This window comes from Diadema antillarum, unplaced genomic scaffold (assembly GCF_040938485.1).
Source record: "Diadema antillarum isolate AM-2024a unplaced genomic scaffold, OU_Dant_1.0 scf00000094, whole genome shotgun sequence".
Taxonomy (NCBI): domain Eukaryota; kingdom Metazoa; phylum Echinodermata; class Echinoidea; order Diadematoida; family Diadematidae; genus Diadema; species Diadema antillarum.
This window is the reverse complement of record NW_027270983.1, coordinates 360426-376879: the sequence shown is the minus strand read 5'-3', so window position 1 is coordinate 376879 and position 16454 is coordinate 360426. Positions and strand designations below refer to the sequence as shown.

The 16454-nt window shown below is 39.9% G+C and overlaps 1 protein-coding gene across 1 annotated transcript; it reads right to left on the bottom strand.

Annotated features, from left to right (window-relative positions):
• Positions 1-13356: 13356 nt before the first annotated feature.
• On the bottom strand, positions 13357-14638 carry LOC139718426 (ribosome-recycling factor-like). The gene is made up of 3 exons (XM_071629897.1): positions 14624-14638; positions 14166-14257; positions 13357-13597 (listed from the first exon to the last, which is right to left on the bottom strand). Exons 1-3 carry the CDS (start codon positions 14636-14638, stop codon positions 13357-13359), a joined length of 348 nt encoding a protein of 115 aa, XP_071485998.1.
• Between the last annotated feature and the right edge of the window lie 1816 nt (positions 14639-16454).

Sequence of the window (16454 nt, the reverse complement as noted above, 5' to 3'; positions counted from 1 at the left end):
CTAATTACTTGACTTATGAAGTCACAGGTACACCGCCGGCGTCACGTTTTCAAAAAAGAAAAAAAAAAGGGGGGGGGCAAGCAAAAAAAAAAGGGAAAAAAGGGTCTTCAGCTCATTTTTCTCATTCTATTACCGGGTTTCTTCAGCTGACAATTAAGAAACAAAAGGGGAAAAAAGAAAAAATATGGCCTTCAGCGCAAAAACAAAGCCTCATCGTGCTCACACTTCAATGTTTGTATCTGCTACTCACGAACTTCTGGGGTTAAAAAAGAAAGTGTGAGGAGGCCAAAGTGATGACACCTTCATGTATTCCTTTGTATGGTGAAAAAAAAAATGCCCCATGGTCCCTTCCGCCGGCCATGATGAGATACAGGACCTACATAGCAACAAGCACGATGACTATAGATGTTTATAAATATATATCCTAATCTTACACTTCTAGTAACGTCCTATCATTCTATGTCTACGTCTTATTTCTAACCACGAGAATATAGTACCATCACGAGTTTATACACGGGCAAAAAGTTGTAACGCTTTACGCATCATAACATGGTTACTAAACTAGATCCCACTTACTTAGGCCATGCATACTGAAATCACATCTCAGTGTAACACAAATTGGACGTTTGAATAACTAGTAACCATGTCAAATTGATTAATGTCAAATTAAAAGCATGAAAATAAACACAATTATGTCTTTTATCTACAACTGTATTTTCACTATAGTTACAATTTGTAGTGTCCAAATTGTAGATGGTCTCTTACGAGAAGTTATGCTCGATATAAAAACCAACAGAAATAATTAAAGTTCCAGCTGGAATCAACTTGTGTCAAATTTTCATGCAGATAGGTTCGTTGTTTTTAAAGTCAAAATTAGTGCCTCTTTACACACACAAATAGAACTGATTTTGTATATTCTCTTATTGGTTTTGAAGGCCAAGATTATTCCATTCAGTTGCGTAACCTGGCATGTTTTAGTATTCCAGCTTACGCAATTATTTTTAAAGTGGAATCACCTGGTAACTCTGTCTGTCCTGACCAGTAGAGTCCTACTGGTGAATTTGCCCAGTTTGGTCCATTTGTCCTAATAGGAGTCAACTGGTTTACTTTTCAGTATGCCTGCCCATGCCGTTGTTTTCAAGCCGAATCAACTAGTCAATCTATCATTTTGTGTCCAGTCGATCCCAATTGGTACTGAGCAAATGGCATCGTTGTTTCTATTTGAATAATTTATGAACAATGAACGTCACAGTGGTCATGGATAACATTTGTTCATAATATTTGCCATATATTTTCTTCATAAACAGTTTATATTATGACTTTACTAACGAGTTGACCGGTTTGCGATCGACACATAAAGGAATATTTCGACGTAAGACACATATGAAAAAAAAAGATGTCATATTTTCCTGAAATTCACTTCATGTTGAGGACATAAAAACAAGGGGAAAATTTATGTGGATAAAGGCGTCCTATATTAACGTCATGATTTGGTAGTCCATGCATGTGATGATGTGTGGTTAACCAGTCTGACGCTCAAAAAATAAGATGTTATCATGCGATCATTAAAAAGGACCACAGCAAGGCAAATCCTTTTGTATTGTCTTAGTCGGAGGTAATTGATTAAGCCTTTAACGTAAATCTCATCTCATATTTTGACCACAAAAACAATGCATTTTGTCATATAAGAACATCATATTGAAAGCATATACGCCCTTTGTCACAAGTGGCTTTTGACTTATGATAAGCTTACCAGCTAATGAACACGTCAATAATGCGACATGATAAATACGTATAGCAAAATAAAACGTAATTTTTACGACCTTAATTCGTCGCTGTCATGACGTCATGAATATGTCGCAAAACTGACCAAAATTTTACGTCTTTAATGAGTTGCTATAATATTACGTCAAAAATACGTCATAAAACTGACGTAAATTTTACGTTATTAATACGTCGCTAGACGTGATTAAAACGTCGCAAAGTAACGTAAATTTGACGTCATTAATATGTCCTTAACATGACGTGAAAACTACGTCGCAAAACTGATGAAAAGTTTACATCATCAATACGTCGCTTTTATATGACGTGATCAACACGTCGCAAAACTGACGTATCTCATGGGCGTCACCAGGGGGGGGGGGGGTGCGTTGGGTGCGAACGCACCCCCTTCAGATCCTTAAAAAAACAAAAAAACAAAACAAAACAAAACACTTCAGTCTGCGAGCGATCTGCACCAGGGACAAAAAAAAAAAAAAAAGAATTGTGGGCAAGAATAATTCTCACCGTCCTCTGATTCTGGCAGCACTGTTTTTATACGTCGACCGTACTGTACATTCGTACGGTACGGAGCACGTACACGTTAGCATGTACGTGTGCTATTTACAAGTATGTAGGGTCTATGTACGTTACTTCTGACCAATCCATATTGCAAGCCCAAGACGTGCGAGCCTTACCCTCATAAAAACAATGGAGGGGCAAGCACATCATTTTGCCCACCCCCACTCCATAATTCCAGAGACGAGAAGATTTTCTCACCTTTTTTTTTGACCAAAAAAAAAGTTGCCCCCATGCATAAAAATATTGGAGGGGCAGGCATATTATGATTTTGCCCCCCCCCCCTAATTAATAATTCCCGAAATGAGAAGATTTTCTTGCTTTTGAAAGAAAACAAAAATGTTGCCTCCATAAAAATACTGGAAGGTAAGCGCACCATTTGCCCCACCCCACATAATCATAATTCCCGCGATGAAAAGATTTTCTTGATTTGTTGTTAGAAATCTGTCCAATTATTTCACCCAAAAGCTGTGACGTAACCACGGAGGGGGGGGGGGGCGCAGGGGGGGGGGGTCACCCCCCCCCCCCCCCCCATCCGCTGGTAAAAAAATAAAGACTTACCAAAATAGTAATTCGAGGGTTAGTAAACTGCTTTTGATTGAAAGGGTGATAAAAGGTGAAATAAGATATTTTCTATGATTTCTTTTAACCATATTTAAATAGGTATATGGAGTGTGAAATATTGTTCAAAAAGCCCGGAGCCGACAAATGATTGTGATTCAGCGTGATCCCTGGTTGCGCAGTGTACTCAGAACATCCGAACGGCAAAAAGAGTCGCTGCAATGTTTCGCAATGTGATGTAGAATGTACACTTTTGTATACCTTACGCTTCGTTATATCAAAGATAGATCATTGATTTTGCAGTGTTGCTTTACATTCTTGTCTATATAAAATGTCTTGCATTGCCAATAAAAAGACTTGACTTGGGCTAATTCCTAACTTTTCCATGTATATAGTACACACACACAAACAAACACGCACAATAGGGGATGCTCTAAAGCGCAGATTTTGGACATCCTTCCCCCGCTTGGTCACTTCGACGCCACCTCGCTGGTCATACATGTACCTCCCCCAGTCATGAACATAAACCGACACCCTTGACTACCAGTGGCGGATCCAGGGGGAGGGGTGCATCGTTCGTCTCCCCCCCCCCCCCCCTCTTAATTTCCAAAGCGAAAAAGTATAGCTTCAAACGGCAGCTTTTTTTTTTTTGGACTGTAAAATGTCAAAATTTTCAAGCTCGCTCGCTCCGCTCGCTCGCATTTAGTCGTAATGCCATTCTCCTGAAGTTGCTGCCAGTAATTGCCGGCAGTTGCGCCCGGTACGCCCCCTTAATTTCGAAAGCAAAAAAGATATAGCTTCAAACGGCAGTTTTTGGTCTGTAAAATGTCAAAATATCCAAGCTCGCTCGCATTTAATCTTTATGCAATTCTGATATTACTGCCAGTAATTGTCAGCAGTTGCGCCCGGTGCGCCCCCCCCCCCCTTAATTTCCTAAGCGAAAAAAATATTGCTACAAACGGCATTTTTTTTTGCTGTAAAATGTCAAAATTTTCAAGCTCGCTCTCTTTGCTCGCTCGCATTGAATCGTTACGCAATTCACCTGATGTTGCTGCCAGTAATTGCTAGCAGGACGGTGCGCCCGGTACGCCCCCCTTATGATTTCCAAAGCGAAAAAATATAGCTAAGAACGGTAGTTTTTGGACTGTAAAGTGTAAAATTTTCAAGCTCGCTCTCTTCGCTCGCTCGCATTATTAATCGTTATGCAGTTCACCTGTTGTTGCTGCCAGTAATTGCCAGCAGTTGCGCCCGATGCCGCCCTTAATTTCCAAAGCGAAAAACTATAGCTAAGAACGGCAGTTTTTGGACTGTAAAATGTAAAAATTTCAAGCTCGCTCGCTCCGCTCGCTCGCATGTAATCGTTATGCTCTCTTGATGTTGCTGCCAGTAATTGCCAGCAGTTGCACTCGATGCACCCCCTTAAATTCCAAAGCGAAAAAATATAGCTATACAAACGGCATTTTTTTTTTACTGTAAAATGTCAAAATTTTCAAGCTCGCTCGCTCCGCTCGCTCTCATTTAATTGTCATGCCATTCTCCTGATGTTGCTGCCAGTAATTGTCGGCAGTTGCGACCGGCGCCCCCCCCCCCCTTTATTTCCAAGCGAAAAAATAAGGCTCCAAATGGCAGTTTTTGGATTGTAAAATGTCAAAATTTTCAAGCTCGCTCTCTTCGCTCGCTCGCATCTAATTGTTATGCCATTCACCTGATGTTGCTGCCAATAATTGCCAGCAGTTGCGCCCGGTGCCCCCCCCCCCCCTTAATTTCCAAAGCGAAAAACTATGGCTAAGAACGGCAGTTTTTGGACTGCAAAATGTCAAAAATTTCGAGCTCGCATGTAATCGTTATGCCATTCTCCTGATGTTTGTCGTTTCACACCGTCATTCCATAATCCATTTATGGGGGGGGGGGGGAAACAACCCCCTCCCACAACCTCCCCCTTTGCTCGTTCCGCTTGCTCGGGCTCTGTCGCGTTCATGACATCAGTGTAAGAATTATTACTAGAAGTTTAGATGAATTATACCATTCATAGGCAAATTGTTCAATAACAATTTACTTCAAAATGTACTGCTACCCTAAAACAAGTGGGACTGTTTCAAGTCGATAAAACACGCAAAAAACCTGCATCAAATTGCACCATTTACAACATCAAAATGCAAAAAGTGCTCACCGTGGGAGGGGGACACTCCCTCCCGCATCCTCCCCTCGCTCACTCCTCTCGCTCTGACTTGCTTGGCCGCGTTCATGATATTCAGTGTAAATATCAAAACAGGAAGTTTACTTGGATGATACTATTTTAGAGGCAAATTGCTCAATAATAATCTTCATCAATATATACTGCTACCTTAAACAAGTGGGACTGTTTCAATTCGATAAAACAAGCAACAAATTGCACCATTTATACAACATCAAAATGCAATTTCAGTGCTAACCGTGGGAGGGGGTTGGCCCCCTCCCACACCCTCCCCCCCCCCCCCCCCTCGCTCGCTCCGCTTGCTCGGGCTCGGTCGCGTTCATGACATCAGTGTAGGAATTAATACAAGAAGTTTATTGAAATGATATAGTTTATAGGCACATTATTCAACAACAAATTCCATCAAAATGTATAACTGTCACCTTAAACAAGTGGGACTGTTTCAAGTCTATAAAAACACGCAAAAAGCCTGCATCACATTGCACCATTTACAACATAAAAATGCAAAAAGTTCTCACCGTGGGAGGAGGGGGGGGGGACAATATCCTAGCTACGCCGGTGCCCTTTCCCCGCTTGGTTTCCCTCAAAAAAATAGTAAAAGTCTATAATATAGGGATTGAGAGCTTCCTATATTCCAAATGTCTGTCCAAAAAATCCCGTTACATTTAGTGTCAAAACGCGCCCCCTTGAAAAAAAAGCTGGTGACGCCCCTGCGTATCTCCACATACGTCTTTAATACGTCGCTAATATGACGTCATAAATACGTCGCCAAAACTGACGTAAATTTTACGTTTTTGATACGTAGCTTGTAATATTATGACGTGATAAATACGTTACAAAAAGACTTTCTTTCTGAGCGGCATCCGGAACTGGGGGAGGCACACTTCTTCCCATCAAAGGGGAGGAAGAAGTCTTGATATTATGATCCTTCACCCAACCTCGAGCATGAATCTACACCCTCGAACCCCAGCCCCCTATATGCACACGAAATAAAAAGTGATAATATAGGTATAGAGAGTCATGATAGTGTATGAGAATTCTCTATATACGGCCCCTGCTGAAACTAATTGTCATTTCATTTGTCGAGGGGATGAAGGGGTTGGTTGGAAAACGGTAACAGTCATTCATTTTCACTTTCTGTGCTGCCCCTACCCCACCCCACCTAACATAGCTGTCCAAAAAAGCACTGAGATGATAGCAAAAGAACAATCTTTTGCCACAATGATGTCGAGCAATGCTACAACTAAACTAAAAAATTGAATGGAAGAAAGGAAAAGGGTAACAGGGGGGAACATCCACGCAGAGGAGTGGGGATGATTATTGTAATATGGAGATTTAATGATGTGTGTGTAGTAGACATTTCCTTATTTTTGTCGGATGTTAGTGCTTAATTTTCTTGAATTATGTCAATTAAACCAATGATCCGTTTTCATGATTGGGGGAGCAAAACTTGGATGTTATTACAGCCTAATAATGTGCGAGGGAGCGGAGCGGGGCAGGGGGTATCCCCCCCCCCCCCCACACACACACACATACCCATTGACCATAACCATCACCAACACGAGGGAGATTTTGCATTTTCAGATTTGAAATTCAAGGATTTGGTGCACACTTTCGGTGAAATATTTGATTTTTATATATCAAAGAAGTAAGAAGATTGATATCCAGGGAAATGTGAATGGATAGCATAGCAGTGTGCAGCTCTTGTTCCTCGTATAGGCCCTATGCGCCATCATTGTTTGTCTATGGAAGTCAAGGGAGTCTGGGAGGGGATATTTCCTCCCACACAACGAAGATGTTGCACTTTAAGAATTGAAATCAATTGATCTGAGGCACATTTTTTTTAATGTGAAAATATTGTCAATCCCCATAAAGTGCATTATGTCTATGGAAGGGGTCGGGAGGGGGGAGGAGTATTCCCCTCCCATTCATTGCATTTTTAGAATGGAAATTCCACGACCTAGTGCACACTTTTTGTGGAATGATTTATTATCTGGAAGTTTGTCAATCAGAGAGAAGTGTAGTAAGTCCGTATAGGGAGGAAAGGATAACAAGACACCCCCCCCCCCCCCCCACACACACACACAGTCATGACCCCGAGAGAGCTTTTAATTACATGCATTTAATTATCTGGTGCACACTTATGGTGGAATGTTTGGAAAATTGTCAATCTTCAAAATTTAAACAATATTCATAGTCTAATTATGCCCCATCCCATCCAACACGAGGGATTTTTTGTTGTTGTTGCATTTTTAGAATTCAAATGAAAATATCTCGTACACACATTCTGATGGAATATTTGGGAAATTGTCAATTAAAAAGTGTACTAAATCCATATAGGGGAACCGAGCGGCGGAAGAATGAATTCCAGGGGATATCACCTTCGCAGCAGATGAGGACACTTTTGTATTTTGCAGGAGTAACAGATCATGGTGCACACATTTTGATGAAATATTCGGAAACTTGTCAATCTAAAAAGTGTGTACAAAGTCTATGGAAGAAGAACGATCATGAGCGGGAGAGGGTGGGTGTGGAGGGGGTATCATCCTTCCACGCAAGGAAGCTTATACATTTTTATGACCCCCCCCCCCCTCTCCGGCCAATCCAAGACACCCCTGATCACCCCTGTGTATATATGTATACCTATGCATATATATACTTATATAAACGTATCCTGACTGTGTCATCTTTGCCTATGGTTTGCTGTTGTGATTCCGAAAATGAATAAAAGACATATCTTACGTATACGTGCATAAGCGGGCAGATGGTGTTACGTCAATGGGTAGCCCTATAACTATACGGGGAATTTGTAGATGGTCCCAAATAGGTTCTATATACGATATACAGAACCTCTTTGGATGGTCCCGAGTAGCGCGTAATGGAAATCATAGGAGGGGAAAAGTACATGAAGTTTTTTATTTTAATGCAAACGAGTTTCTTGCAAATATTGCAATTTGATGTGATTTGATTTGATATAAGAATAGCTTAAGGAGCAAGCACTAAAAGATACTCAAATCATACCTTTGAGAGTGATAGATACGTTTTTAACATTCTGAATTATGCATTAGGTTGATATTATTATTTGCGAGTAGGAGGGTGAGCACGGGCTTGTGAAATTGTTTGGACAAATCCTTTAAAAAAAATCATATAGAATACTGTTAAGCTCTGGTGAGAAACTGGTGGACGTGCAGGGGCCTAGCATAATACTGGAATCAATGAAATCATATTTCTCTTTCATCTTCATCCATTTTTAATCTCTTTAAAATCTCAGGGGTTACTAACTTACACAGGGGGATCGATGTACCCCTGCTCCTCCCCCGGATTTACGCCGTCATGCAAAGCATTTACAACACCACGATTAATAATGTCCGTCCATGCTGTATTATGGTAATCATCCAACCATCTCGATCGCCCCCTCCCCCCTTCCCTCAAAGCCCGGTCACACAGCGCTTTGCGGCTTAATCACGGCCAAAACACAAAAAAAGTGGTCTCCCGTGAAGCAGACGATGTTGTTCGCGTTGATGTCGAGTTTAAGACGAGCTACGGTCGATTTATAGACGTGGCAGGACGCGGGGGGAAATCGGAACGGCGTCGGACGCGGTAAAAAGTTTGAACTGCTTCAAATTTATTCCGCGGACAACCACGGGCGGCACACGTGGTAAAGACGTGCAACACACGTGTACACGACACGTGATAATCCGTGTTCCGGCAGTGATTAAAACTTGGGGAGACGCGGTAAGACGCGAAAGTTTAGCGGTCTGTCACGGGCAGAGCACGGTCATATGACGCGTGGTTACGCGTTGGTATCTACGGGAAATAGCGTGTTGATTAGCGGCTTTATCACTGACAAAATGGATTTTTTTCCGCGTACACATATACACGTGGCTGGAACGTGGTTAGCTGTGCTTAGGCAGTGCTTCAGCAGTGAACAGCTCGCCAACGGCATACCCCGTTCAAAGCACGGCCAATCCAAAATTGACCAAAAAATTATCACTTACGACCACAGTCCACACCATATTTTCATAATTTTTCGTACGTGATTTAGACGTGGAGTGCTGTACGTGTGACCGGGGCTTCACGTGCTTGGACTTTATAGAGTGATACCTTTATTCTGTAATCCCTGGTCTGCTTGAGTGAATGCATATTGACTGTCTGAGAGCTTTATCATTGTTTGTGTGTTCACTCTACGTACGTCTTTCTTTAGTGTTTCTTAACCATGATTAAAATGTGTATTAAGACGATCGCCTGTTCTATATCTTCCGTGCTTTATAAGAATGTATATGTTCCCTCAAAATTCAAAGTTCAACATGCTCTGTGGTTCTATCCATCATTGACCAACCGCAACCAAACTGTAGTATTCATTGCATACAGGTTTAATTTTGTTCAAGGAAGATAGTCAATGCCAGTCGACAATGACATCTTATAATACATCAACTCCACATCATTTTACAGTCGTCATTAACGCATTAAAGTTGTATCAAAATCGGACATAAAGATAATATGCAGCAAAAATGTGCTTAGGATACTAGTGCAAGATTTTCTTGTTGCTTTGTGTCAAAAAAAAGTGAAATAAAATAATGTTCAATATTGGAGACTTGTGAGGACATGACCTTTTCACTTCATCTAAACTGTATAAAAATAGCAATTGCTACAAATAATACTTACATTTTAAAAAAAAGGTACATCTTTTCAGGTGTGGTTTTGATGTAGATGGTACGTTTTTTCTTTGACTATCACATCCCCAGTTTTATCATGGAGTGGAATTGCACTCTAAAGCAGCAAAAAAAAAAAAAAAAAAAAAAAAAAAAAATCGTCTACACGCCAACATGCCTTGCGGTGCACATTTTTGCATTCAGAGAAATATGGCAGAATCTGTCCACTCTGTGGTCACTTTTGTAATCCATTTTGTTAAAAAAAATCCTTACCATGGGAGAGAGGTATTCCCCCTCCCACCCCCCCCCCCTTCTCAGTCGCTTTGCTCCCTTGCTGAGGATCTTACACTGTCACATAAAGGTGCCCCCAGAGAGATTTTGCCACCCCCCACAGAAAAACAAAGTGTTCTGGTGCGCTTGCACACACACACACACACACACACACACACACACACACACACACACAAACCACCCAAATGAACATTCAGAAACATTGTTACACATGCACTAAGATGACACCATGAGCTTACTCCGTTAATGACAAAGAAAGGGTATAGACTGCATAGTGTATCATAATAAGAAGAAAAAGAAGACCAATCCAGATCAGATTTCTCTTGCTTTGTATTCATCCAAAACCTTTTTCTTAAGGACATACATGCAGATTAAGTGTACTATTAACTCAGGGACTAGGACTTGTTAGCCTTAGGCAAGCTGAAAACCTATACACTCATGAACCTGTATTCACCATTCTCTTACTGGACAGAGACAAAAGAAAGTCAAATGCAGACATTTAACTTTGAGTATAATAATCTATTAGCGGCTCTCTTGAGGTATTGAACATTCTCTGACAAAGTGTCATTTACATACGATGTGTACACATACAATGGGTGTATATTCGTGGAGGTAAATTTCACATTCTGCATATCTTTTCAAGAATAACAGGAGACACAGTGGGTCTGATGCTCATTTGGGTATTGCAAGTTCACCATTTTCACACATTTTTTTGCAGATTATTACCAAAGAGGAACAAAGCAAATTGAGGGCTTCTCTAATTTGGGTGTAATTTGTTTTAAAGAGGGACATAGTGCCCATTTGTACAAATAGATATTCTAATACCATAGCAATAATAGCTACCAAATTTGGTGAAATTTTGACCATGTGTTTCCAAGAAGACAAAAATTTAAAACCCAAAGTTGGTCCCCCTGGCACCTCCAGGAGGATAACACGGGATCTGAAATGAACAAAGTTGAAACCCCAGTCACCAATCTACTTACCCATAGCATTAACTTAGCTCTGTCACTTCTGGATCTAGAGTAGGTAAAGACTTATTAAGGTACCTTAATTACCAAGGGAGGGGCATGGTGCTCATTTGAACAAACTGGAATCCTATCACTCTAGGGATGCTACCTGCCAAGTTTGATAAAAATCAGTCATGGGGTTTTGAATGTATAAAGTTTATGAGCAACAAACATCACAATATCTCACTTTGCTCTTTGGTTAAGGTGAGCTACAAAGTAAAATTACACCATGGCTTGTTGAATCACACATGGACATCGCTGTACTCAACAACTTGAAGCTGTTTGTCTACAGGCACTGTTTAAAAAAAACAAAAAAGGCTTGAACCCGAGAGCCCTGATTGTACTTTGACATATCTTTCTCTACATAAATGGTTAAAATCACACCAGGAAAAAAAAAATAATTGACCCTTGATCTGGGTATTCCTGGTTAAAATGTTAGCACTTCAGGAAGATCCAATGGCCATATACATACGATCTGTATCTTGCCAATGTTTCATTCAAAATACTGCATGTGAAAAAAAGAAAACAAATATAACCCCATCACTAGAGAAAATGGAGTCCAATATTGCCAAGAATTCCTGATTACAATCAAAATTACAGAGCAATGACCCTCATAAATAAATCAAATAATGATAGTAATTATTTCATCAGAATCTGATGCAATAGAGAATACCGTACTGAAATTTCAAAGCTTCACATTGTCACAAAACTGTGGGATTCGCTGCAGAAGAAAACATTTCCTTGCATTGCAAGAAGGTGATTGCTTCACTAATTCATTGAACACTGCCATGATTTTCTGTGATGCTTGTAATCACTACATTTTAAAAACAAATTTTACTGGCAGTATGGAGGATGATGCAAACAGAAAAGCCAAGAGAAATATAGCTACAAAAGGCCAAGACCATCAACTTTGCACAAGCACATAACCTCATGATGGTGTATTCTGCATTCTTTGTGGCACAATAGAACACAAGATATAACAAATCACTAGCATGCACTAATGTCCTTTGCATACCAGGTTGCTGGACTCTTTCTCTACACAAGAATAGCACCAGTGAATATCAAATATGCAAGGCTCTTTAACCTTAATCAGGCCGCGCTCATCTGGCTATGCTAAAACCTGTTTATCATAGGAAATGTACACAAAATCAAAAAATTGTGCCCGTTTTGGGGCGATATGCCGTTACAAAAATAGGCGTGGCTTCGAAAAAGTATGCGCGGACGCTGCAAATTTGGTCTCAAACGTTGTGCGAGACTTGAACAAAGAAAGTCAAGAAGCCTCGCGATGAGGCCTTCTCGTGTTACAGAATTATAGCGCGAAACGTCGAGGGGGGGCGGATTCTGCCCCCCCCCCCCACCCCCCCAGCCCTGTTGGGGTTAATATGTCCATCAACACAATCTCCTATGTATACCTCATTCTACTACCAGTAACTTTCACACTGCATACAACTTATGTCCATTCGTTCACTATACTGTATACGCCATATATTTAGCGAGTCTAAATTTTCGCCAATCAGGACTTCCCAATAATTTCGCGAGTGGTTAAATTCGTGATCATGGAGTAATGTACTGAACGAAGAAATGCATACACGTGCGTCACATTCATATCAGGATCAGAGTAATTATTTTCGCGTGTCTTTAATTTCACGAATAGCACCTGACTCGCCAAATTTGCGAAAATAAAAACAAACCTCGCGAAATATTCGGCATATACAGTATATCATTCTCTGTACAATTCTTTCTCGAGGAGTATCTGATGCACACTGCCGATCAGAGTGCTCTCTTCATGTCTATTTTGCCACACACTGATGATTACGTGACATTTAATATCTCAAGTAAAGTTAAATCAGTTTTTTCAGACCCACCCCCTCAAAAAGCTGTTGACTTTGTGTACAACTACTAGTACATTGCTGTCAGATAATGACAGGGTCAAGCTAGAACCTTTCCAGGATTCAGGAGAAGCACACATACCAAAGAATTATACTTTGTACTGCAAATTTCATTACGAGTTCTCTTCCCCACGAAATAAACAAAAAGTAAAAAACTCTTAATTGATGGGACACACTTTAGTTCTGATGGACTAACTCATTTAACATAAAACAGAAGAGATTCAAAACATAAACACGACTACTGTGAGTGTTTCATCTCTTAACCCACTGAAGACTCGTCTTGAGTACCCTCGGGCAGGTGTCTATGAGAAATGTGTGTTACAGCAAAATCAGCCAGTCCTCAACAGGTTAACATTCAACCACTGTTACACAGTCATGCAAGTGATGAATGTTCCCATTCCACAGCTCCTTTCTAAGCCTGGAACTCACTTCCCTAAAAGATCCTTTGTCTTTGCTGCTAGAAGCTGCTCTGATGCATCATTGAAATTGTCGGTGATTTGCTGGATCTGTTTCTCCAGCTGAAACAAAGTGTCCTTGGACGTTCCCTCCTTGTGTTTCTTCACCATGGAAACATACTTTGACCGCACATTTCGTAGACTGACTTTGGACTTGTCACACATCACTTTGGCCGACTTTGCGAGGTTTTCTCTATGTTCCTTACTAATCCTGTTGAGAAAGAATGAATGAAACTCTGTATCAAGCAGGTGTACCAGTATAGTGTTTTCTCCTGTTGAATATCTCAGCACATTCATTTTTCATTTATAAACAAAAATAAAAAGACTGTGACACTGCAGCCATTCACAACTGACCCTTTAACAGCATATCTTTTTATTCCCTGTTTCATATTCTCACAAATAATTACATATGCAAGATACAGAAATTAACAAGCTTAAATTCCAGAAATTATTCTTTTCATGACAATCATATTCCACTTACAATTGAAGTTGTATACATTTGCTATACAAGCCAGACAACCATCTTTGTTTTGGAGAATTTAAGCAACCACTTAAATGCATATGTATTAAAGGTATATTTGCTTCAGGTTACTAGAACAAGGTCATGTGCACTGAGGTACCTCAAACTCACCTTCACAGGTATAGATTAACAAAGGTTTTTCAAGCTTGAGTTCACGGGGTTGACTTTAAATCCCTTATACAAGTTTGAATATCAACTGGTGTACATAGGTAAAGCTTGCTCAAATATACTCATACAAGACTGAGTGCATCTGACTCACTTTGGGATAGGAACTTGGATAATGCCCCCTTCCACCTTTGGGTTAAGGTTCATACCAGATTCACGGATGGCTTTTGCTGCCGCCTCTGTTGCCTAGGAAAGAAAGGAAGAAAACAATATGGAGATAAATCAAATGATGCTAAAACTTCATGCACATCATGATCATCTCATCTACACAATTCATAAATGTATGTGATACAAGATATATTACATATCATATATATCATCATTTCAAATTTAGAAGGCCAAAAATGCTGTTCAGTCAGGAGTTACACCCAGTCTGCTTCTCAGCTGACAACATAGGGTGTAAATGCAAAGCTTTAGGAAAAAGTCTGAGTGACACAAATTGCAATATTTTATGATAAGTTTATGTGCACCAAGCATCATTTATATTTACGCTAAAGTACTGTATTGTCCAAAGGTTTAAGACTCAAAAGAATTCACTCAAAGAGACGTCACAGTGGGCAAACACATTAGTTGTGTATGAAAACCGCAGTTATTTGAATTGTTCAAGTACAGTGACATAACAAATAGCATATCGCACACCTGTGGAAAGCCAGATACATTGAGATTGACTGTTATCAGACTGGCAGACTTGGAAGTAATTTGGCCAAGCTGGTTGAGTGGAAACTTTCCATCTGAAGTTGGAACCATGATGTGGTCCAGTGACCCTAGAGGGAGCAACAAGAAATGAGACACGGCTATTACAAATTATAACTAGAAATGTCGCTAAGGCGACTGCTATGCCTCCGCCATAATGCATGATTCTCCTAATAGGTCTATAGTACATGTGGACAATGTATAATTACATTTTCACAATATTGGCAAAATATTGAAATTACATGTTTGTCACAAATGTGTTGAATGTTCACCTTCCTTTACCTAGGCTTAATTAGATGAATAGGAGAGCATGTATTTAGGGATTCAAGGACTTTAACTTGACTTTGACCCATTCATAAGTGTATGAATACTGTAATTTTCAAGGTATGGAGAAAAAGTGTAATTTCTGTATTGAAAGGTACACTGTTACCATTTTCTTTTGGCCTTTGACCCTAAAATTCATAGGATAATCACTGTCAGGCAGAACATGCATAAATATGTAGTAAGTTTCAAGATAACATGAGCCACTTCTGAGATATGGAGGAAAAAGTTGGTTCAGCACTTTCCCTTGATTTTTGACCTTTTGACCTTTGAGGCAAACCCCCGCCCCCCCCCCCCCAAAAAAAAAAAAGAGAGAAAAAGAAAATTTCCAGATAATTTAGGTTATACATGCATACACCAAGTGTAAAACAAACTAGAAATGTCGCTATGGCGACTGATGCCTCCGCCATAATGCATGATTCTCCCAATAGGTGTATAGTACAATGTCTTCACAATGTGTGATGACAGTTTCACATAACTGGCAAAATATCGAAATAACAGTTTTGTCAGAAATATCTTGAATGTTCACTTTCCATGATCTGGGTTTGCTATAATTGTCTATTAAAGAGCGCAGGTACACATATTTGGGGAATTGAAAATTTTTACTTGACTTCTGACAGACCTTATTATAAGTTTATGCATTGAGTATAATTTCCAAGGTATAAAGAAAGAGTGTAATTACAGTACAAAATATATATTTTTTAAATTTAAACCTGACCTTTGACCCTTAACCTTTGACCTTTGACCTTCTGGCTGAAAATTTCCAAGAGAATCTCCATTACGCAATACATGTACATATATTGAATTTTAAAACTAATAATGCAATCATTGCATTAACTAGTATATGAGGGAAATAGTAACATTTTGAGGAGTTGACCTTGACCTTTGACCCCCTGACTATTGACCCATGACCTCTAAATTCCCTAGATAATCCCTGCCAGTCAGTACATGCATATGTACCAAGTTCCATGAAGATACATTGAACCACTTGCGAGAAAAGTGATATTGCAACATTTTCAACTAACCTTTGACCTTTTGACCTTTGACCTTATGACATGAAACTCTCTCTGGAGAATCTTTACGCAGTAGTACATGTCTACACTAAGTTTCAAGAAAATAACTGCGGGCATTGCATAGATATGGGGGAAATAGCAACATTTTTAGCATTTGACCTTGACTTTTTGACCTTTGACCTCTTGCCAATGTCACTAAAATCTACTCAACTAATTGTCCCATCATACATCATCCTTGGACCAAGTTTGGTGAAAGCTGCTTCATCCAGTTTTGAGTGATCACGTAAACAGATAAATTTTAGGATTTGACCTTGATCTTTGACCTTTGACCTCTGTCCGATTTCACTGAAAAACTA

What these genes read in the sequence shown, in the direction of transcription:
- LOC139718426 (XM_071629897.1), bottom strand. An exon ending in ATCCAAGTTCCTATCCCAAA is followed by an intron (nt 13,598 to 14,165) that starts GTGAGTCAGATG and finishes CTTTCTCAACAG; the next exon opens with GATTAGTAAGGAACATAGAG.